General features: G+C 41.5%; 1 protein-coding gene across 2 annotated transcripts; it reads right to left on the reverse strand.

Annotated features, from left to right (window-relative positions):
• Positions 1 to 21,856, reverse strand: ORC1 (origin recognition complex, subunit 1). 2 transcript variants are annotated; one of them, XM_008578030.1, is made up of 16 exons: positions 21,762 to 21,856; positions 20,992 to 21,119; positions 18,931 to 19,109; positions 17,273 to 17,591; positions 12,496 to 12,865; positions 11,523 to 11,627; positions 10,746 to 10,941; positions 8,741 to 8,838; positions 8,041 to 8,142; positions 7,476 to 7,647; positions 6,766 to 6,873; positions 6,333 to 6,482; positions 5,532 to 5,651; positions 2,603 to 2,772; positions 1,960 to 2,047; positions 1 to 348 (listed from the first exon to the last, which is right to left on the reverse strand). In XM_008578030.1, exons 1-16 carry the CDS (start codon positions 21,854 to 21,856, stop codon positions 154 to 156), a joined length of 2,595 nt encoding a protein of 864 aa, XP_008576252.1. In that variant the 3' UTR covers positions 1 to 153. The 2 variants fall into 2 exon arrangements, with proteins under 2 accessions (XP_008576252.1, XP_008576324.1); XM_008578102.1 differs by having other exon boundaries at positions 12,496 to 12,855; positions 17,269 to 17,591.
• Between the last annotated feature and the right edge of the window lie 1,733 nt (positions 21,857 to 23,589).

Consider the following 23,589-nt stretch of genomic DNA (forward strand, 5'->3'; position numbering starts at 1 on the left):
TTCTGGAAAAAGAAAATTATTTAATGGAAAATCCCAAAATGCATGACAACCATTTCCATTCCGTATACTTTGCTACAACAATTCCAGTGCTTAGAAAAAGGAAATTAGGTTCTTAAAAAAACAGCAGACCCCAGTTCTTTTCTGGAAGCCCTTTCACTCTTCTTTCAGGGCATACAGCACATCATCCTGGCTGACATTGAGCCGCACACGAAGGAGCAGGTCGTTCCTGCTGGGCTCCACGAGGAGGAGGCGGCAGGACCCCAGGCGAGAACACACAGCCATGGTCTCTGACATGGTGGGGTATGGCAGTCCCTCCATTCTGCACAGTGCCACATGTTGGCTGTATATCTAGACACGAAAAGCAAAACAAAGGTTAAGAGGAAAGGCAGTCCTGGGTATGTATCTGATCACCTATTTCTTCTTTTGGGAAAATCAGATACTTGGTACCCAGAGTATCAAACACTACAGAAGGCATCAATGGGTGCCCCAATGATGCACGAATGCAGAGGCAGAGTGGAATACTAGTCCTGGAATCAGAAAACAGCAGGTTTGGGAATCCTGGTTCTACCATTTACCCAAATATGCAGCCCTGGACAAGTTACTTCATTTTGAGCTTCAATTTTATCTACAAAATGTACTGCACATTCCTCCTGAGTTAATGGATAAAAAATGATTAGTAACTGTTACTGTTTTTTTTTTTTTTTTTGTCTTTTTCGTGACCGGTAATGGGATTGCAACCCTTGGTGTGCTGTTGCCCACACCGTGCTCAGCCAGTGAGCGCACCAGCCATTCCTATATAGGATCAGAACCCGCGGCGGGAGCGTCGCCGGGCTCCCAGCGCCGCACTCTTCCGAGTGCGCCACAGGCTCGGTCCTAACTGTCACTGTTATACAAAGAGTCCTGGTCTTCAGGGGCTGAGAGTTCCACAATTGAGACTATCAGAATTCAAGTCAGATTTTGTTACCAAGGCACTTTCATTATCAGATACAGTGAGCAGATACCAAAGCACGATGCTTGGAAAAGCACAAAGGCCCAGAGAGAAAACTGAATAAAGGAATAAAGGGAGGCAGGAGGACAGCTGAAAACACATATTCCTACCCTAAGGTTCCCCAAGAGGCCAGGCAAATCTGTACAACTTCTGGTTACTCTCTATTCTACATATTTTTGAGTCTGTCCTCCCAACCAAGATTGGGAGGCTGTCAGGAACAGGGATATTAACCAATTCAGCTCGGGGTTCATGGCGCTGATGGCACACTGGATGTTCAGGAAATGTTTACAAAGTAAAATGAAAGTCATTCTTTGTGAAGAGCTGTCTTGGTTCAAAAAGGAGAACAATAATGGGCAAAATGTGACCAGCAACCAAATGTTTATAAAAGATCTTAGGACCAACCCATTAAAGAAGAAGCTGAAAGGAGAAAATGTTTTCCTGACCCCTCTATGTTAGTTAAATAAGGTTGTCTAAAACAGACACACAGTTTCAGGTACACATGCATAAACACCTTTAACGATTCATCTTCTAAGGCAGCCAATACCTATTGACACCAGTCTTAAGTGAACTACTAAGACACAAGCCCTAATGATTCCTTTTACTTGATCTAATTGAAACTATGCTGAAATAGTGTTCGGGTTGATCTGTGTTTTGTTTTGAAACATGGCCTCCTTCTGAAAGCCTCGTTCCCACTGCAACACTAGCTGGGGAATTACTTTGTCTTGTTTGTCCCACACCTTGAACAGTGCCTGGCACATAGTAGATCTTCAATCCAACATGCAGAAACCAGTTGCTAAGGTCTCTTCTGCAACTCAATAAAATATCACATAAAAGTAGGTGCTAGTCTGATATTCTTTAACATGGTCAGGGTGACAACAAGAGAGACAAATTGTTACACAGATTGAAATTTCTACATATTTTAAAAGCCCCAGACCAGAATCTACAAGGATTTGAAAAAAGGAGATCATTACCTGCTGAAATGTTGCTTCCTCCAGTCCCGATCGATGGAACTCTGCAAGGATGGCTCTCAGGAAGCCCTGTTCCAGAATGGAGGCATTTCTTAAAGGAAATGAGGAGATGTGAGTTCTTATAAGTGGCTGTACCACCAACCCAGAGGAAAGCCAAACTAAGCTTTTCTGCATCTTTAGGGAAAACAGAAAAAATGGGAAAATACTTTGTTGTATATTATTTGGCAAGGTTCTTCTCTCACCCGAGTCTCAAGCTGATATAGAAAATGCCACTTTGGAAGTGAGAGAACATAGCAACTACATCTGGAAATATACCAGTACTTCAGAAATACCTGCACCCTCATTTCATGAACTGAGTGCATCATTCAGTGTGGGAGAAGTAGCTGCCTCCTTCTTGTTCCCATAGCACTGTTACTCACAAAATACCTACCATATAGCTCAATAAATGGCATATATTCTCCTATTAACCTAGGTTTATGGTTCTGTCTCCCTGACTAGACTATGACCTTAAGAAAAAGAACTGTGTCTTTAGTAAGTGCAGGTTGAATGAGTAATAGCTTAGAAACGGAGGTGTTTCCATGGCCTTCCCAGGCTGTGGACCTCTCCATTGGTCTTCTGGAAAGGTTCAGGAAGCGGAGCATCTTACTTGATGGCAGTGATGTATGACGATGAAAACATCTCATCCACAGCTTCCATTAAGTGGGCTACAGTGACCAGGCCAGGGGAATCAGGCTTCTGGTAGGAGAACTCGCAGATTTCTGTGGCACGCCTGCAAACGTCCAGGCAGCGTCGTGCGTCTCCAGAGAGGGCTGCTACCTACAAGAGGGAATATTTTATTCCTGAGATCCCCTTGCCATCTTAGTCTAGGTGACAAACCAATAGATTCTGTATTCAGCTAAAAAACAAAGACAGTGATGGGAGTGAATTTGAGCCTAAAGTCGAGTACTTAGCCTTGGGCAGGAACCTTTTGTAAGTGGAGGAATAAATTATATATTATGCATGGAATTCTAATCTTTAAGTCCAGACCTTTGTCTTGGTTTTATGGATAACTCCGCAATGGAAAAGATAGAAATTCTCAGCTTTATTTATTATTCAGGAAATGAAATCTAAAAGAGATCCTTCACCCAAGATTATTGTTGAACCATCTGGAAACACAGGGGTTCTCGTTCCTTCCATGGAGGGAGAAGTGTGCCCCCAGAAGCAGCCAGCCAAGGCCAAGAGGCTAAGGTGGAGCCTATCTGCAGAGACAAAAGAAAAAGCTAGGGCCCACCTAAAATGGATTCTAATAGGAGACCCTGCATGAACTTGGAACTACAAGTTCCTCCACTACAGCCTCAGTACGCAGAGGAATGGGACTCTTCACGCAGAAGGGAGAGCAGGAAAAATTGCCTGTTTTGACCTTGGTGCTAGGTGGGTTTGGGGTTAAAAAAAAGCAACTCTCTGAGTTCTTGCAACCACAAGCCCTCACATGGATTTGTGGCCCAAATTTATATTGTGTCTCCTAAAATCCTCAAGTGGAAAATTTTATTTTAAAAATGGTAATAGATGGCAGTGCCTCTAAGTAACTGACAGAAGCCAAAACAAATCCTAAATGAACTCAGTTCAACCCAGGCCTTGATTAATTTTCAGATAAAGGAAAATGATCATATACTAAAAATAAAATAAGAATCAAGACACAAAAACAAGAAAACAAGGCCATATATATGCATGGGAACCAGCAGAATCAAACAGATATCAGAATTAGACCCACAGGGCCGGCACTGTAGCAGTGCGCCACTTGGGAGCGCGGCAGCGCTCCCGCCGAGGGTTCGGATCCCACATACAGACCAGCCACTCACTGGCTGAGCGAGGTGCGGGCACAACACCGAGGGTTGCGATCCCGTTGCTGGTCCCGGTCCGGTACGGGTGCAACACTGAGGGTTGCGATCCGATGCCGGTCACGAAAAAAGACAAAAAAAAGAATTAGACCCACAAAGACTTCAGATATAATATACAGAATATAAACTAGGTATGTTTTCTTATATGTAAAGAAATAAAAGAGAGGTTTGATATTATAAGCAAGAGTTTTAAGTAAAAATGCCATTCAAATTTGATGCCTTCTGAATCTCATTAAAAAACCAAGAATGCCTAAAAGGAAGGGAAGCGTCTAGAGAAGAGTAAACAATTCTGGAGTTGGATAGAGGTAGAAGAGTAATGGTGACTTAGCAGACTAGAGAAAGCCATATCCTAAGCCAGTAGTGAGGAATCCAAGAACAAATCAAAGTTGCATTAAAAATCTTCAAAATGCTCAGGAGTTAGTGGTACTGGAACCGAAGGTAAAGGGGGATGTTTGGCTAAAATAAAGAAGATGAGTTGAAAAGTAAGAAAACCTGAGAAAGTTAAGAAATTGACTTTAAGATGCTCTAGATCAGGAGTCAACAAACTATGGCCCACCACCTGTTTTTGTAAATAAAGTTTTATTGAAACACAGCTATGCTCATTCATTTACATACTGTCTGTGGTTGCTTTTCTGATGCAAAGGCAAAGTTGAGCAGTTGCAACAGAGACCATTATGGACCACTGTGGCCTACAAAGCCTAAAGCATTCACTACTGGTCCTTCACAGAAGTCTTTTGACTCTTACCCTAGATCCTTCCTCCATTTCATACTGTTTGGTAAACATTAGGGCTACTGAAGGAGGGAGGCTCTATAAGAAAATTCGGGGCCTTGGTAATTTGTACTATTCTCATAAAACTCTGCCCTGGAGATTATCCCTCTCCTATCAAGGCAGAAGACCAGAGGTTTATTCTCAAGCAAGGATAAACAAAAAGTCTCTGGACCCAGGGACACTACGTATTATTGCAGGAGTGGGGGTGTCGCTTGCCAAAAACAGATGATAACTATACACACGCTGAAATTGAAGACCTCTACCCTCCGTGGCACCAGCCCACCTCCATCACTCCCAGAACACTGCCCTCTAGGCAGGAGGTGGGAAACAAATACTTAACTCACTCTGTTCCTCAGTAGCCCCAGGGACTAGTCTGTGGGGGAACCTCAGCTGACATCCTCCTAGTGAACTTGGAGGATGTAGGCATCCAGGACCTCATACCTACCCTGGAGTGTGTACCTTGCTAGGCACATTATAGACATGATCTCACTTAATTCTCCTAATGACTCTATGAGGTAACTATTGTTACTCCCATTTTCCTGAGAAGAAAACTGAGGCTCGGAATTTCTAAGTAACTTTACTATAACTTTCCACGTGCCTACTAAGCGTTAGAGCCAGAATTCAAACCAGGTTTGTCTACCCGCTACACTGCCCTTTTCATTACACAAAACTGCCCGCTCCCTTAATCAGCTAAGGTTAGTTTGTATGTAAGCCCACAATATTGATGACCTTCTAATCAATCATACAAAAAGGTTAAGAAACTTTTCAGAATTTTGTCTCTTTTTTTGGTATTTATTTTTACAAGACTTCCTAAATTTCTCTTCATCCCCAGAGAACCCAGCACAGGGCCCCCACACCCAGCAGGTACTCAGCAAAGACTTGCCAACTGGTTTGTAGGTGCACCTAGGAGCTGTGTGAAGGTGACTTACCTTTCTGGCTACCAACTGGATGGCATCATCTTCAAAGGCCTTTAAATGTTTGAGTCGGGACCCAAGGATCTGCTGCAGCTGGCTGTGGGTATAGGGCTGGAAGGACATCCTGGTCAGACCCTGGGGAGCCAAGATGACAGGGAAACAAGCTCACTGCTTGCCATTGATTGTTCAGGTGGAAAGTCACCCTCAGGTCCCCAAACCTGACTCCCAAGTTATATATGACAATTTATACACTTCATCCCAGGACTACCACTGCTTTCAGCTACTGCTGTTACTGACAATGTCCAGTGGAATCCTGCAGGGCACCGTTTTGCTACATCAGAATCCTTTAGAAGTAGGCAGAAACAGGTGCGCTGATGAAAGTGGGTGGGAGATCTTGGGATCTGTGCTAAACATTGCCACAGCATCAGCTTTGCTTATCATGCTTTTCATGATTTGATGTTATGCTTCCTGCTGAACTGCAAGGCCCGTGAGGCAGCCACCGCATTTGCCTGGTTCACCGCTCTACTCCAAGCACCTAACACTCCCTGGTAGGTGGTAAGTGCTTAAACATTTTCTTAAATAATTAAACCTACAGGGCTCTGTGCAGCTTAAAAGTACACAGCAGAAAACCAAGAGGATATGATATTTGCAGAAAATCATGCAGTGGTGATATATTTCATTCCACCATAGAAATAATAAGCACTTCAGCAGTAGCATTTCTTAATTTTCCGTTTATTTTAGTTTTCATTTTTGCAAAACTCCTTGGCCCAGCTTATGGATCTTTAATAACAGGATGAGAACTGCCTTAGGACCTACCAGTCGGCTTGACACCCGCTTCATCATGATTCGCTCGGGCAGGTCCATTGTGTTGGCAATGGTCAGGACCACAAGCCGGGCCTCCTTGTGAGTGGGCCAGTCAAAGAGATTGTACATTACGTCTTGTTTGTGAGTCCACAGAAGGTCGAGCTGCCAGGGAAAAGGAGAGAGATGTAGGGTCCATCAGAGAAAACTAGCCAGGGCCCAGAGTGAAGCCCTGTCACCACTGTGCTAGCTGTGTGCATTTCCCAGGTCACATCACCACACCAGCAAGGACAGCAATGGACACATGCCTCTCACCACCAGAGACTGGGTGAATGCTCAGATGAATGCAGAAGGGAGCCAGGACTTCCCTCCCACCTGTACTTGCTCCTGGAACATTACAGCAAGCACTGCTGTTTTGTCTCCTGTCGTCCTCCCGTGGGCCCCTCACCTCATCCACAAGCAGGACAGTGGTCTCCTGAGGGGACCCTTGGGTGCGGAATCGCTTTGCCAGAAGTTCTGCCGCGTGATTAGCTGTTGCCTTTTGGCCTGTTAGCTTCTGCATTAGGGAAAAACAATTGTGGTAAACTGTAAGGACTTTACTCCTCTGGGCTTAAAGTTAAATCTCTAAATAGAGGAAGCTATTAAGTTTGAGGACATCAGTATCTTATACTCTGCCTTCCTCTGTAGTCTTGACCTTAACCTGGAAGGACAAGAGAAGGCACCAAAAGAGAAGATAAAGTCTGTGTGTTTGAAATACAAATGAGTCACAGGCTGGTCCTAGAAGCCCCTTTAAAATCACTATTACACAATTCTATAAGGACATTACCTGTTCCAAGTATAAGAGCTAATGAATGAAAGAGCGAGGTTCACCCTCTGGTCTACCTCACCTTTTTCTCCTAGTTTGCCACACTGCCACCATGGGCTAAGGTGTTCACCATGTTGGTAAGCACTGGCGTCCAGTCATTCCTTATCCATATCCTAGACTTTAAGGTCCTTAAAGGTAAAAATTCTGTATTCCTTGCCCTTGCTACCTCTATACAAAGAACAATGCCTGATATATCATAAACGTGTGAAATACACACAAAATTAAGTATCTTTCCTTTTTCACGTGCCACTAAGAAATGGTATTTTTCCAAAAGCCCCAACAGCTTTGCCTACCTGCAAGATTTGCACATAGACTTGGTGGGGCTCCGTCAGCTTCATGCCATTGACCTCAATGTATTGAAAGGGAGGAACATGACTTGCTTGGGCTGCCTGCTGCAGACAGCGTATCACTTCATGCACAGTGGCAGTCTTCCCTGTCCCAGGGACACCAGAGATGTACATGCACCTACGGCAAGAAGGGAGGACCCATGGGCTAGGTCTGTGCCAGCCACCTCATGCAATAATCTGTTAGGACTGGGGGAAGGAAAAAGACCCCTGAAATGTGAAGGTAGGTACAGTAAGGACCATCCTTGGAAGCTAGTCACTGTAGGGCTTGTTTATATAGAACCATTCATTCCATAAGCAATGATGTATGCAAACTGACTACCCAAAGGCCAGTTTCAATTTTTCTGCATGTCAGAATTTCTATTCCTATAGAATTACTTTGGCAATAAAAGCTGCAGTGGTTTTGTCTATTCGCCTGACTGGGGAAAGATGTCTGGCTGAACTGTAACACCTGAACTGAAAAACACCAGGGCCTTCTTCCCTGAACTCTCTTGCTGGCCGCAGCATGACTCACCCTCCAGTACGGTCAAGGAGTTTGCTTTCCACAAAGTTGTAGATATCTTGAAATTCCTGCTCCCGACAGGGAAGAGACTCAGGTATAGCAGAAACATGTAGCCTACAGTTGATGGTAAATGGGAGAAAAGGAGGACTTTAGAAACATTTCACCATCTACTCAGTAATAAATGGAAAAGACTTGTCTATAGCATCTACATGAAAATGCAGTCTCAAATGCAAGGGCATGCTTTCATTCTCTAATCCCTCCATTTGGCCTCATAATCCTTGGCCTCCCTTTCTCCACTCAAATTACCCAACTCCGTGGTTCTAACCACAGGAGTTTCCCCAAATCACATGGGTGGACCTCATCCCGCAAGAGATTCTGATAAACTTGATTTCTGGCAAAATCTAGACTTACATATTTTGAAAAAATCCCCATGTGGTCCTAAAGGGTACCATAATCGAGAAGCAGTGTCCTGACTAATCATCTTCTATCCCTGAGAAAATGACGGCAGTAATCTTGGTTACTTCCCCCAGAGCCTGTCCACATTAGCTCACCCAGCATTCATTCTACATTCATTCTACATTCTACATACATTCATTTTACTCTCTTCCTTTACCGTGCACACTGCTGACTACAAATGACTCCTGTTGCATGTGAGTGAAAGCAGAGGTCCCATCATTTCTGCCTATCTGAAAGTGGCCCAAGAGCCTAGTACCTCAGCCGGGCCTCCTCCAGCACACTGGCTGGCTCCTGGGCAGCCGGGTTCCGGCTGCGGATCTGGGGAGTGGCACGACATGGTGTTCTAGGCTTGGGCTGCATTCATAAAAGAGAACATAATTCAGAAGGAAAAAGCAAAGCAAAACATCACCCAGGACACATCAGCAAATTTGATTCATGCTATGTGATAAGGGGAGAGAGGTGGTGAATTCCTTAGCTCCTTCCTGTGGAAAGTACCATGATTCTCCCTGTCTCACCTCACATTATACATACAGTTTGTTCATAGTCCAAACATGGTTTCTTTTTTCTAAGTTCCGTACAGTCTCAGGATTTGAAAACAATGTCAATTCGAGGAAAGAATGGATAAAAGTATGGATTAAATACTACTATTTTTTGTTTTAGTTTTGGCAGCTGGCTGGTACTGGGATCCAAACCTGTAATCTTGGTGTTATAAGGCTGCACTCTAACCAACTGAGCTAACCAGCCAGTCCTGTAAATACTATTTTAAAGTAAAATATTATCTTGAAAGATAAGAAATTAACTCTCTGTCCAAATACAGGGTAGAAGAGGTGGCATAAACTGGATTTGATTTGTAAGATCTTTTTCTAAGTTTGTTTGAAAATAGCCAAGCTTTAGCATAGGACTTCCACAATCCATGGCACAGTACTCGAGGAAACCTTCCACTCCAAACCCAGGGTCACTGCTCAGTCTACAGGCCAACAGGCCTATTCTCTTTTCTTCCTTGCTACTAGCTTGCTAAGGCAGGCCAGGTACTGCCACCCTCATCATCATGGTGTTTCTGCAAAGTGTCCCCTTCTGTGAGGGCATTTCCTTTTACCCACTCCTGCTTCCAGCCTGGCTATTGAGTGATAATCTCTCCACCTCTTCCTCAGGCAAAAATACTTAGACCCTGTCTGTTGAGAAGGTTTTACATCCAAGGTCCCAGGTTCAATCCCTGTACCAGCCAGCGGCCAAAAAAACCAAAAAACAAAAAAAACAACCAACAGCAACAAAAAATAAATAAATAAAAGGTTTTACATCTATCAATTTTGGAGAAAACAAGAAAGGAATAACAAATCCTTACTGAGAAGGTATCAAGAAGCCTGGTGGACTTTTGAAATTCTTTTTATTATGCTGAAGATGCCCCATACCCTCTATCTCTTCTTTTGGGTGGGACTCAGAAGATGACATGAAACCAGAACAAAGGTGAGATTTTTGCATATTTGAGGAACTCCAGGTAAGATGGCCTCTAGGCCAAATACAATCTATCAGATTCCCTTCCCAAGAGGTTTTTCTGTGACTTCAACCTGAGTCCAGTCACATCTTGGTATAGAAAAATGGAGATCAGCTTTAGAAAAAGTCTTTCAATTAAGCATTTCCCAACTGTGTTCCAAAGAACAAGATGCTCTATCAACTTAAGCTGTTTAATCCAATCATTTCTCAAACACAGCTGAACCTGAGAAGACCTGTTTTTCTTAATACCTTTTAATGTTTTGCTAAAGCTCCACAGGAAAAAGAAAAGATGTCAAATTTATCTCTTCCTTCTATCTTACTGTTATACAATTCATTATCCACACATACATAGTGCTTCCAGTTTCTCGGGTGTATCGAGTGGGACAACAAAACCCACAGCATGGCTCATCAGCCCTGGATTCAATACCCACTAAGCACTGATTACACACAAAGCTCTCTGCTAGTGCTCTTTGTGGGAAATGCCGAGATGAGGAGTCAGTTTCTGTACTTCCCTCAGGAAGTTTGGTTCTTGGCCATTGGATTCTGTACCTTAAAAGGAACTTGAATTCAAAAAACCACTGTCTACTGGATTCATTTTCAGTCCTAGGATTCACTTAGGTCCTATCCTCCATGATATTCCAAGAAGAATGGCTTTGAGTATGACAGACCTGTACTTAAAATCTACACACAAACTGTGTGACCTCAGCACTTGTAACTTTTAAGCTGGGAGAGGGATGCTTCACTGGAAAATAAACTTAAAAGAACCTTACAGTTTTCTTTGGTGTCTTGGAGGGGGCCTGCAAGGATGACTTCAAGGAAGATTGTAGGATTCTGGACATACTTCTGTGTGTTCTCCTTGCAAGGGGTGGTGTGGAAGCCTCTTCCTCCTCACTGCTAGAGTCTGAAATATCTGCTGCTAGCAGAAACTCTTCCTCTTCTTGGTCTCTTTTATCATCACCTAGAAACCTGAATGGCGGGCACATATTATTTTCTAATATTCAGTATTCAAGTTTAAATAAGAAGGTCAGTGTGGATTAGAGGTATTATAGTCTCTCCTTCATCAGGCAATATAGGATTCATTCCATCTCTTGAGCGTTTGCTACTGAGACACTCTGCTAAGGGCATTATTTATATTATCTCATTAACACCCTCAACAACTTTGTACATTATTATTCCTATTGTATAGATGAGGAATTGAGAGGCTTAGAAAGGTTAAGCAACCCTCCCAAGGTTACACAAACATTAAATGACAAAGCCCAGATTCAAATCCAGGTCTGTCAGAACCAAAGTTCATGCACCCCACACCCACCACCAGTATTGCTGGGCACGATGGTTATGGGGCTATGAAAGCCACCTGAGCCCAGGGCAGTGTTTCTTGCCCCTTTTAAACTATAACATTTATGTGAAACTTAATTCCAGACATGCTGGTAAGAGGTTAATTTCAATGAACTGGCAAGTAACAAATATTTTAAGAGCCTTTAAGGGATAAGATTATAGATGTCATAGATGGCAGCAATGTTTTTCTGCCTGCCAAGGAGCAGTCTTACCGAAGCTGTTGCCTAATACGATTCAAAGTCAAGAGAGAACTCTTTCTGCAGATACGATGGGAAGTAGAGGCAGCTTCATTCTGAGCTTCTGGTTCTTTTGCCTGCCTGCAAAATATCACAGTGAGGTTATGGGAAGCAGTTTTGAGCACCAGGGTTGCTCAGCAGGTACTAGAAGATAGCCAGGTTGCCTGGTTGGCTCCTATTCCTTTGCCAGTATTTTGGAAAGAGCTAATTACACTTTGCTATAAAAAAGTTTATATTTGAAGCTTGACTCAAACCCAGAAATCAAAGTTTGCCTAAAGTTAATCATTTAAATCAGACTCACCACCTCCCCAACTACAGACCAGAACATACTAATTCCAGGCAGTTTCTTGTCCTTTTGTTTCTGATGCATCTATGAATTTACTCTCCACCCAGTCTCAAGGTTAGCAGAAATGCAGCTGTGTATTTATAGGCAAAAAACACTGAAATGTATGATTTCAGGCCTGTCACATTTTTATTTTGTACAGTCCATTATCTACAAACATTATCTGGTGTCAAACTGCAAAGTTTCTTCTAGATGCATTATTTTCTTGTATTACATGTAGTTAAGAAGTTTCTAGTTTTAAAAAGACAACAAAACACTGATTTTAAAAAACAACTTAAAATGTGGCAAAGAGCCACAGCAAGTAATGAAATCCAGAACTGTGAAGAAATGCAGGTTTGGGAAATTATCATCTATATCAGCCATCTCCAAATGACAGCTGGGCATATCAGAATCATCCCAAGAGGATTTCAAAGCACAGATTCCTGGGCCCAATGCTTGCAGCCTGACTCAGTGGGAAGAGGCTTAGAAATCTGTATTTTGGAAAAGCTCCCCAGTGATTCTGTGACATAGGCTTGCAATGCACTGGTCTAACTTTTTTGACTATGACCCACATCATGTGAAGGATCTCGATTTGATCTGTGGGAACAGGGTAATGTCCCTGGTCACCTGTTTTTGATGTTTTCTGGTTTCAGAACCACAGAAGGCACCTCTGAGGACCTCTGTCCCCGCCTTATAGGGTTAAGTCTTCTCTCTTCACACATCTCTGTGGTTTTCAAAGCCGGGATTCGGGTTCTCAGGATCATGTGACATTCAGGTGAAGCCGCATTATCATCCTTGGTACAAGAGAGTCGAACCACCGCGGTTTTCTCTGGGGCTTTCAGTGCTGGAGACGAGGTCTCAGTTCTGTCAGAGTGAGACCTCTTAGAAGGTGAAGTGACCTCAGAGAAGGCCACTTTCCGTTTAGTTCTTCCTGGAGAATCCAAGGAGGCACATGAAGTTTGCTGGGACATCCTTACATTAGGTGTCCTAGGAGAACCTAAGTCCAAGAGAAATTACCATAGACAACGTGTGAATTTTATACCTAGCAATATGTAAACTCCCAATCTCATTATAGTTAAACGCATCCACTGAGGTTATACAATGACATGAGTTATCTATATTTTGAATTATTCCATGCTTTATTTTTCCAGGCCAGGTAGCTCTAATCATTTTTCATCTCTCTCCTAAATTTCACAAGTGATTTTCCTAGTTAAAACAGTAAGTCAACTTTTAAGTCAGCTATTGGGGATAAAGGCTTAGCAATCAAGTTTCCCCACAATAATACACCAGAAAAGTGGTTCTCAACCAGGAGTGATACTGCATGCCCTCCACCCAAACTCAATGGCATTTGAACAAATTTATACTAGTGATACTTGAGTAACACCGAGCCTACACTTTTCTTTACCCAAATGCTATCTGCCAGTAGAGATAAGAGGGATTCCTGGAGGCAGTCAGCACAGAACCATGTGGATCTGCTCCTCCCTCACCAGAATCGCAGGCAGCAAGGACCCCAGCCATTCCTTCATAGATATCAACTGAGCTGTTAAAATGGCAAGGTATGTGCCAGGTGCTAGGAGGAAAAAGAAGTTGAATGAAACTCAATCCTGGTCCCCATAAGCAAGACACTCTAGTCTACCAGGGCAGATGACATACATGAGTGTCTATTATGTGAAGTAAAGTAAGTGTCCAAAGCACCTAAGTGCTAATAAAGATGGGTTTTGAGGTAGACCTTGAAAGAAAGGTAAAATTTCAACAAAGTTGAAAGGGGAAGGAGAGGAGACGTGAGGAGAGTATAGGAGAGATGGATGTGAGCTATGGCAGGAGGCAGGAGAGCCCTGGGCACTTTAGTAATGGCACATGGAATGTGGGGAGCAGCTGCAGGTCAGTCTAGAAGAGTTCCCTAGTGCCTGTGTGTCAGTCTTCACAGCAGCTTTATTTACAGTCACCAAAAACTAAAAACATCCCAAATGTCCTTAAGTTGGGAATGTATAACTGGTGGTGAATCTACAGAATGGAATACTACTTGCAACAAAAAAGGAAGAAATTAATGACAAATGAAAGAACACAGATGACTCTCAAATGCATGAAGCTAAGTGAAAGGAGTCAGACTCAAAGGCTACATACTACAATTCCAACTATGTGACATTCCAGAAAAGGCAAAGCTATAGAGCCAGCAAACACATCAGTGGTTACCAGGGGCTAAGGGAGGAGGGAAGGGTGGTTGACTTGTAGTAGAAAGAGGCACAGGTGAATTTTGGGGTGACAGAAATGTTCTACAGCTTGATTACTGTGATGGTTATGCAACTCTATGTATTTATAAAGACTTAAAGAACCATACACTAAAGAGAAATTTTACTGTATGTTAATTATACTTCAGTAAATCTGACTTTATTTATCTAGGGCTAGATCTTAGAGGTCTTTGAAAGCAAAGCTAAAAATGTTCAGTTTTTTTAGTAGATACGAGGGTAACTTATGTCTAGTTTAATATAAAAATGTCCCAATGTCCTGGCCCCTGTCATACATCAATTCCTCATCGTTCTGTCAAAATAATTCACATAAAATGTTTTCACCTTATCTTCCCTCCTCTAATTATGTAACTGTATGTAATAAGTCTAAATTTTTTGCTCTTTCAAAGTCCTACATACTCAACAGTCAAAAAATATTTATACTGCAATAATTTTTGAAGGTGATATTACAGATTTACATTCAGCTTCTAAAACACATATGGTACTACGGAGCTAGCAAGATTACAAATAACTTACCCCTAAAGAACTTGGTACAGGGCCGGCCCGGTGGCGCACTGGATAGTGCGCCGCTTGGGAAGCGCGGCGGCGCTCCCGCCCGAGGGTTCGGATCCCACATACAGACCGGTTCCCGCTCACTGGCTGAGCGAGGCGCGGGAGCAACACCGAGGGGTGCGATCCCGTTGCCGGTCCGGTCCGGGGGCGACACTGAGGGGTGCGATCCGTTGCCGGACACGGAAAAAAAAAAAAAAAGAACTTGGTACAGGGCCGGCCCGGTGGCGCACTGGATAGTGCGCCGCTTGGGAAGCGCGGCGGCGCTCCCGCCCGAGGGTTCGGATCCCACATACAGACCGGTTCCCGCTCACTGGCTGAGCGAGGCGCGGGAGCAACACCGAGGGGTGCGATCCCGTTGCCGGTCCGGTACGGGGGCGACACTGAGGGTTGCGATCCGTTGCCGGACACGGAAAAAAAAAAAAAAAGAACTTGGTACATATATAAAAAATTCAAAAGGACTAATGACACATAACAGGATGAGTTCTTGGAATGGCCATGGAGTGAGCTTCAGCAAAGGAAAAAGCAAGTGGGAAAAGAATACATCTGGTATCCTATCCTACTGGGTAAGAAAGAATTAAAAATATAAATATTTGTATATAGGTACACAGGTATGCATATATATCTGATTTTCCAAAACAAAACAAAGATAAACAAGAAAATAATAAAGTTAATTACCGATAGGAGGTGGGGTAAACAGGGTGAGAGAGTAATGAAAAGAGCAGGGCTTCTCTGAGTACATTTGTTTTAAGTAGCTTTGACTCTTTAACTGTGTTAATGTTTCACATGTTTAAAAAATTAAATCAAAGATGGGAAAAGCCCTGAAATTAAAGACAAACAGAAATAAAAGAACCAAACTATTTTACAATGATCAGAAGAAAAAAAAAATTAGTCAAAGTAACTTTACTCAGCAGAATATATTCTAAAAGCATAAAGAACTGCAAATAAGTTTTGAACTTTACTTGGTGAGTTTACTGTTAGTAGTGCTGTTGCTACGGCAACTGTGAAACTATTTTGTGTGTATCAGTATTGCTCCTAGGAACCAGGGTTCTTCTTGAAGAAGAGAGACATAATTATTGAATAGGGCGATGAGGGGAAGAACCCTGTAGTACAGATTAGAAGTATCAGTATGAATTCAAGAGTTTTAAAATGTATGTATTTCCTGGCTCTTCCACTGAGGATCTAGAAGCAATGTCACCTCAGTAGCAGGGCTCTTAAACAGCTGATTGCAGGGCTCAACATCACTAATCCTTAGGGAAATACAAATCAAAACCACAATGATGAGACAGCATGGATGAATACAGAGGACATTATGCTAAGTGAATAAGCCATGCACAGAAAGACAAATACCACATGATCTCACTTATATGTGGAATCTAAAAAAAAGTTAAATTCATGTAAGTAGAGAGTAGAACGACAGTTACCAGAGGCTGGGGGTGGGGAGGAAAGGGTGGGAGCGAGGGAATGGGGAATTGCTGGTCAAAGGGTACAAAGTTTCAGCTAAAGAGGAGGAATAACTTTTGAAATCTATTGTGCAGCAGAGTAACTATAGTCAATAATAATGTATATTTCAAAATAACTAAGAGTACATTTCAAACACATCACCACAAAAAATGTTAAGTGAGGTGATGGATGTGTTAATTAGCTTGATTTAACCATTCCACACTGTATACACATATCAAAATATCACATTGTATCCCATAAATGTAATACAATTATACCTTGTCAATTAAACATATTAATTTAAAAAATTGTATTGAATAAAGAATGTTTAAAAAGAAAAAAAAGAAGAGAAAACCCACCACAGTGAGATACCACCTCATAACTATGAGGATTGCTATTATCAACAAAAACAAAAAATAACAAGCACTGGTGAGGATACAGAGAAATTGATACCCTTGTGCATTTTTGGTAGAAATGTAAAATGATGCAGCCATTATGGAAACAGTATGGCAGTTCTTTAAAAAATTAAAAATAGAATTATCATATAATCCAGCAATTTCACTTCCGGGTATATATCCAAAAGAATTGCAAGCAGGATCTCCAAGAGATACGTTACACTCGTGTTCACAGCAGCATTATTTGCAATAGCCAAATGTGTCCATGAATAGATGAATGGGTAAACAAAATGTGATCTACAAATACAATGGAATATTATTCAGCCTTTAAAAAAAAGGAAATTCTGACACATGCTACAAAATAGATGAACCCTAAGGACATTAGTCTAAGTGAAACAAACCAGTCAGAAAAAGGACAAATATTGTATGATTCCACTTATATTAATCATCTGGAGTAGTCAAATTCATAGAGACAGAAAATAGAACGGTAATTTCCAGGGACTGGTGAAAGGGGTAGATGGGGAGTTATTGTTTAATCTGTGCGGAGTTTAAGATTTCAAAGATGATGGTGATGGTTGCACAACAACATGAATATATTTAATGCCACCTAAAATATGATTAAAATGGTAAAATGTATGTTATGTATATTTCAACATGTGTCCAATCAGTACCTGGCCCACTGCTGCACTAACTCAATACTGTCACATGAATTAATATTTTATCATATACCTTTAGCCCGAGTATTGCCCCTGTGACCCATTTCACACTTACTGCCAAGGTCCAGCCTCTTCCTTGCCCTTGGGGTGATGGGATGGGTAGGAGTTTGGTGAGATTTGGAGGCAGAATGCCTTGATTCAATCCTTTTGACCACATGTTCCACGGTGGTCCAAGAAGCGTTTCTTGGGCTCTTAGTCTTGGCTTCCTCAGGCTTCTGGCACTTGGGGCTGCCCTCTTGTAGTTTATCTAACTCTGCAAATAGCTCTGGGGACAGTGGTCTGAACTTCTTTTCATTCCAGGATTGTTTCACAAAGAGTGTCTTCTCATTTTTCAGGTGCATAGGTACCACTTCATCTGGGGCTAAAGCTATTACCTGAATTTAGGGAGTACAGGTAAACAGAAAGAGATGAGGACCAACGGCCAAGGAATAATCCATCAGAGCTATGATTAAAAGCCACTTAAGTCCACACCTGTACCAGGAATGTTACCTTTCCGATCTAAAAAGGTACAAACATGGCATAGCATATTGATAGAAAAACACGTAAGGATAGTTAATGTTTACTGAGCATTTACTTATTTAATCATTAATGGCTTTAAAGATGTCAATGAAATATAAATTATTCCTTTTGTTTCAATTTTTATTATTTTTATTTTTCCATTTTTTAAATGTTTATTGGCTTCACCTTTTAATTCTTATTACTATCACCCTGGTTCAAGTACACTCCTAGATTATTTCCAGTCTCCTCCTAACTAACATCCATACCCTGCAATGCTTTCTTTTCCAGTCCATTCTATTTACCCATGCCAAATTCTACCACAAAAACTTCTCTAAACATGCTCCTTTGCTCAACAGTCAATAATGGCTCCCCAATGTAATATGATCAGACTATTTAAACCAATTTTTCAATGCCTTCTAAAATCTGATCCCATCTTACCCACAGAATGCTCAGTACTCCTCAAAATGGCCTTCTGTCACTAGTGGAGCTGGGCTTGTCACTGTCCTGCTCATTCCTGCTCATTCCCGCTCATTCCCACCATCATGCTCCTGCCCGCACATCCCCTCCCCTCCGCCTTTCCAAATCCACCCAACCTGCTACTTCAACTTCTGCACCTGCCTTTCACTCCTTCAGCTTTCTCTCCTTCACTCATTTAACTCAGAGATAAATTATTATAGTCATGCCAGACCAGAGTCTCCCTGCCCTACCATTGAACCAAACACCATACATCCACATTCACATCACAATCTACTCCCATTCTGGGGGCCTGGAGTAGCTCCAGGAATAACCCATATATTTAGTCTCCAAACCAGTGTCACACTACAGCCTACAAACCAGCAGCTCATTAGCATCTGATTTATTACAAAATCCCACAACACAAATTTGCCTGTAGCAACTAGCACTCTTTGTACTGCTTGACTCAAGGTGAAGTCCTCATCTAAGCCAGCGTAGTCAGCCTCACAATGCTATATGCCTCCCACAGTCGTAGCTAAAATATATCTTCCCACTGAGATACATTTGCTAATTCCTGCTCATCCCTCAGGTCACAACCTAAATGTCATTTCCTTCAGGAGGCTCCTACTACATGGTATGCTCTCAATAAATATTTGTTGAGATGAAAATTTCCCACAGGGTAAATTAGAACCAGTAATATTTTGAGGTCATACATTTTTTGAGGCAGACAGAAATAAGCTTCAAGACCAAGGCACCACCTACCCGGACAGGGCCAATGATGGTCTCGGCATTAATGTTGTCATTGCAGGCGGGGTAATCATACCAGAATATCTCTTGTGCAGCAGGTTTCCGGCCCAACAGATGCTGTTTACAGACAGGGATTTCACAGAATCGGATAAACCACTGTACTTGAGCACGTTTCTTAGAATAAGGGTCAGAATCTAGGTGGGAATAGGTAGAAAGGGGAAAGTTAAGAAAACATGAGAACCTTTTATTGAATACTTCCTATGTGCCAGAAACTGCCTAAGCCCTTCATGTATATTATCTCTCATCCTCATAATAACCCTACGTGGTAGGTACCATGACTATCCGCCTTTTACAGGCAAATAAATCAAGTTACAGGGACCTTATATATGTCCAAACAGGACCAACAAACAGCAATCTGACTCTACCCCACATCTAGGCTCTTCTCACGTCGCTCCACTTCCTAATGATGCTATCAGAAGACAAAGGAATTACAATAGGCATTTGAGAGGAGCTACTCTAATCACAGCCACTGAACAAGTTATCAGTGGACAAGTCTTGCAAATCAGTGATTATAAAGAAGTTATCAATGAAGAGCAAAACAAAAATCCTAGCAAGAGTTAGAGCATTGACCACTGAGATGACTTCTGGCAAAATGTAAACTTGCAATCTTCAGCTTTATCATTATAACAATGCCATTAATGTCACTCCATACCAGCATTAGCTCCAAGTGGAAGGACATACACTCATCAGTGCCATCATCAGCATCATCAACACCGCCTCTTCCTTCTTAGCTCTCTTCAGAGACTGAAGCCATCCAATGGAGAGCCACATGATTCTAAAATCTATAAAGCCCACCTTTCCACTGATGTGCTCCCCCTAGTGGATAGTAGTTTGAATATCCCTCCCATCTGTGTATACTAGTCCTACCTTACTGCATGGGGATAAGTCCCAAGACTCCCAATAGACGCCTGATAGTACTGAACCCTATAGATACTATGTGTTTTCCTATACATATATATTGTACAGTGTGGCTGTGCTAAACAAAAGAATGATTCACATCCTTGGCAGGATTTTGTCGCGCTACTCAGAATGGCACACAATTTAAACCTTATGAATTGTTTATTTCTGGAATTGCCCATTCAATGTTTTCAGACCATAGCCAACCACGGGTTACTAAAGCAGCAGAACCACAGATAAGGGGGGACTACTGTAATGTAAAACATTTTTATCTGCTGACTCTATCAGTTTCTTCTCTTAGGCATACAAACTACCACAGGACTATTCATCATGTCATTCTTCTCCTATCTCCTGGAAGAGGCAGTTTTGTGTAGTTTCAATTGCAGTCTTTCTTCATAATCCTTTTGGAGCTCTGCCCCAATCCCACCTTTTGGTGCCCTCCTCTTTTTTTGTGGAGGGTCAGAAGCTCAACAAATCAGCTGCGTCTTTGAGTGTAGGCTTGTAGGCTCTGGTTAACGCTGCCTTCCCTTTTGCTCCTCCAGCCTTGGGCAGTAGTGGCTTCCTGCAGTCACTGATCTCTGGGAAATGTCACCTTTTCTTCCAGCCTTTACAACACTTATACACAAGTCCCTATGGGTACAACACCTAAAATATTTTTGTTTTCATGACTGAATACCAACTGACACACCTTTCCAATCCAACTTACCTCTTCCCTTGTAAAGAGCTTGCACTTGCAAAATTTATTACTAACTTCCCCATGCCAAAATTAAAGGACTCATCTCTGTCATAGTGCAAATCACCTATTTCTTCCTTCTCCCTTCCTCCCAAATTCATCCTTTTTCTCCATCCTGAAAATCCTACCTTAATAATCATTCTTACCAACTCCTAGAAATAACAGAAAAGCTAAATTCTTGAGACCTCCAATTCCATTTTACCAATTACTGCTCTGGAGAGTGAAGAAGTTTTCTAGATGTAAGAGGGTACAGCTAGTGCTTACATGACCCCACGTCAGAGTCTCAGGTGCCCCGCATGTTGCCGTGAACAGAGGAATCAGCAACCTCCCCTCTTCCCCATTTCCCAATCATTCAGGAATGGTTTTCATTGCAGCCCCAAACTCACCATCTTCAAACAACCCAATCAATTTAGCAACATATGGGTTTTCATCATCATCCCCTTCAATCAATACAAACTGTCCAACTTGGATGTGCGTCTCAGTCGAACAGCCTTCTATTTTTACACACATTTCTCTACGAAGTAACACAGAAACATATTAAGAAATCACTCAGGTGGGACCAAGCTCTTCAGATCCTCTGGGCAAAAAGGAAAATGCTCTCTAACCAGAATATCCCCTAAATAGTGACTCTCCACTAACCAACTCTCCTACTGGGAAACCAATTCACCCAGTTATGTGTAAGAGTAGAGAAAATGGACTGCATGAATTGTTTTCACATGAGTGATGAATCTGGAGGCCTTAATATGAACTCTAACTTCTCTCAGCTATTGACAAAGAACAATAAAGACTTCCCAAGGCTGGAAAGCTGCCCAATAACAATATCAAATTGTTGAGAGATCTCTAGGACTGGGAAGGAAAGAGTAACAACATCTATCATCTTGTTATCATGAAGAATTACACAGAACTCACCTTAAATAAATATGACATTATCATACATATCAAATTTTATTAACCCACCATAACTTCACCCCATCATTAACTGCTATATTTATGCTACCATCTTCTTACATCAGACAAAACTCTTCCTTGCAATCAATTTATATCTACTGTCCCTCAATCCTCAATCTGTAATAACTAGAACAGGTTGGATACAAGTAATTAACAGTTTAGCTTGAGAAGCTATATTTTCAGGACAACCAAAGGACCCCTCACTCACCTGTATGTTTGGTAATGCAGTTTTCGATCCAACAGTGGCCTGCCAACCCACGAATGAGTTTGTCTGGTCTTCAGCCTTGTGGAGTAGTACGCCATGGCTCCTGTGAGAAAGTCCTTAACTCTGAGTTACTATGACAATGCTCTGATGGATTCTAAGACATTGTTAGTCTGCCTTCAATGAGTTCAGCATTTTTTTCTGCCCCTGCTATATTCCCACACATTTTAGACTTAGAAAACATTTTCTTTAAGGAAACAGTCAAGCTCTGTGAAGATTAAACATTAAGTAATTTAGTATCATCTGTATATGTCTTGTGCTATGTCTTATCTCTTCCCATCCAGGGAAACAGGAGGGTCAATACGTAAGGAAGGAGATTATAAATGTTTAGAAGTATTTACTAGGAACAAGGAACAATAGATGTGAAACAACAATATGAATTAAAAGACAGTGATATAGTAGTTGTAAATGTTGACAGAACACTTATAATCCAGGTAGGGATAAAATATAAATGCAGTAAAGGACAACTAATAGTGCAAAGAGCCCAGAGAAACTACTGGAAGTTAGAGGACCAAGTCTTGTAGCTGTTTGGAGAGCAAAGGCTTCCTAAAGGGGTTTCCTGGGCTTAATATTGAATAAGTAATAGATACTGATAAGATGGAATAAAATGAGGGATTCCAAAGGAAGGAAGGAGAAACATGCAAGCAGCATTTGGGGGAATGGCAGTGGGTTTTATCAAGTGTGTCACTCCACTTATATTAAAAAAAAAATTATCAGTGTTACTAACCTGTACTGCTCTGGCAGTTGGTAGGGGTATTTTTCCCTGTAGCTGATAGGTCCCAGATATGAATACTGTGAATAGCTACCAAAAAAAAAAAAAGCTTGTATTAAAGTATATAGAAAAAAAGACATTCTTAGTGACAAAACCAGAAATGTGAATGAAAAATCCAAGCATAACCCTCTTTAAAATTCGGAAACTGCAATTTATTAGTCCTAATAATAATGCCAATCAATTACTGTAAGGTTAAGTAACTTAAAAATTAATAAACTTCTCCTCTGAATTCCATGCTTTTCTTATGGAGCTAAAACTTGGCAAAACTGGGGTTAAAAAGAAAGAAGGAAAGAAAAAAGAAAATCCAGTCTGATAGAATTACTGTTACTATTTTTTTTTTTTGGTGGCTGGCTGGGGATCCGAACACTTGCCCTTGGTGTTACAAGGCTACACTCTAACCAACTGAGCTAACCGGCCAACCTAGAATTACTCTGAATTACTGATAGAAAAACTGGTAATTTCAGTCTGTGTTGAAGACAACAGAATTAGAATAGCATATCAAGATCGAAATTAAGCCAGTTTCCTAAAGTTCAAAATCATTATGTCCTACATCCTATTTGGGAACATTTTGATCCATAAGATTTTCTGCTTTTAAAAAAAGTATTTTTTAGTAAACTTTGAGGAAACTAATAGCAAAGAGAAGAGAAGATATTGAGTCATTAATAAATAAACTGCTTACAAATGATACATGAATGTTAAGTACATTTAGACTATAATTCACAACACATTATTAAAATCAATCTAATTTTAATTAAATATAGTATAGAAATGAACAAATATCAAAGATTGATGAATAAAAACAAGAAGACTTGTGCTCAAGTAAAAAATGAATTGTTTGGGGTTTTTTGTGTGTTTTTTGGTGGCTGACCAGCACAAGGATCAAACCCTGGAGCTTGGTGGTATCAGCACCACACTCTAACCAATTGAGCTAACCAGCCAGCCCTAAAAAATGAATTTGGATTCATAGTATCTTTTGGTCAAAATTAGTAAAAGTGTTTGAAT

This window comes from Galeopterus variegatus, unplaced genomic scaffold (assembly GCF_000696425.1).
Source record: "Galeopterus variegatus unplaced genomic scaffold, G_variegatus-3.0.2 Scaffold6, whole genome shotgun sequence".
NCBI lineage: Eukaryota > Metazoa > Chordata > Mammalia > Dermoptera > Cynocephalidae > Galeopterus > Galeopterus variegatus.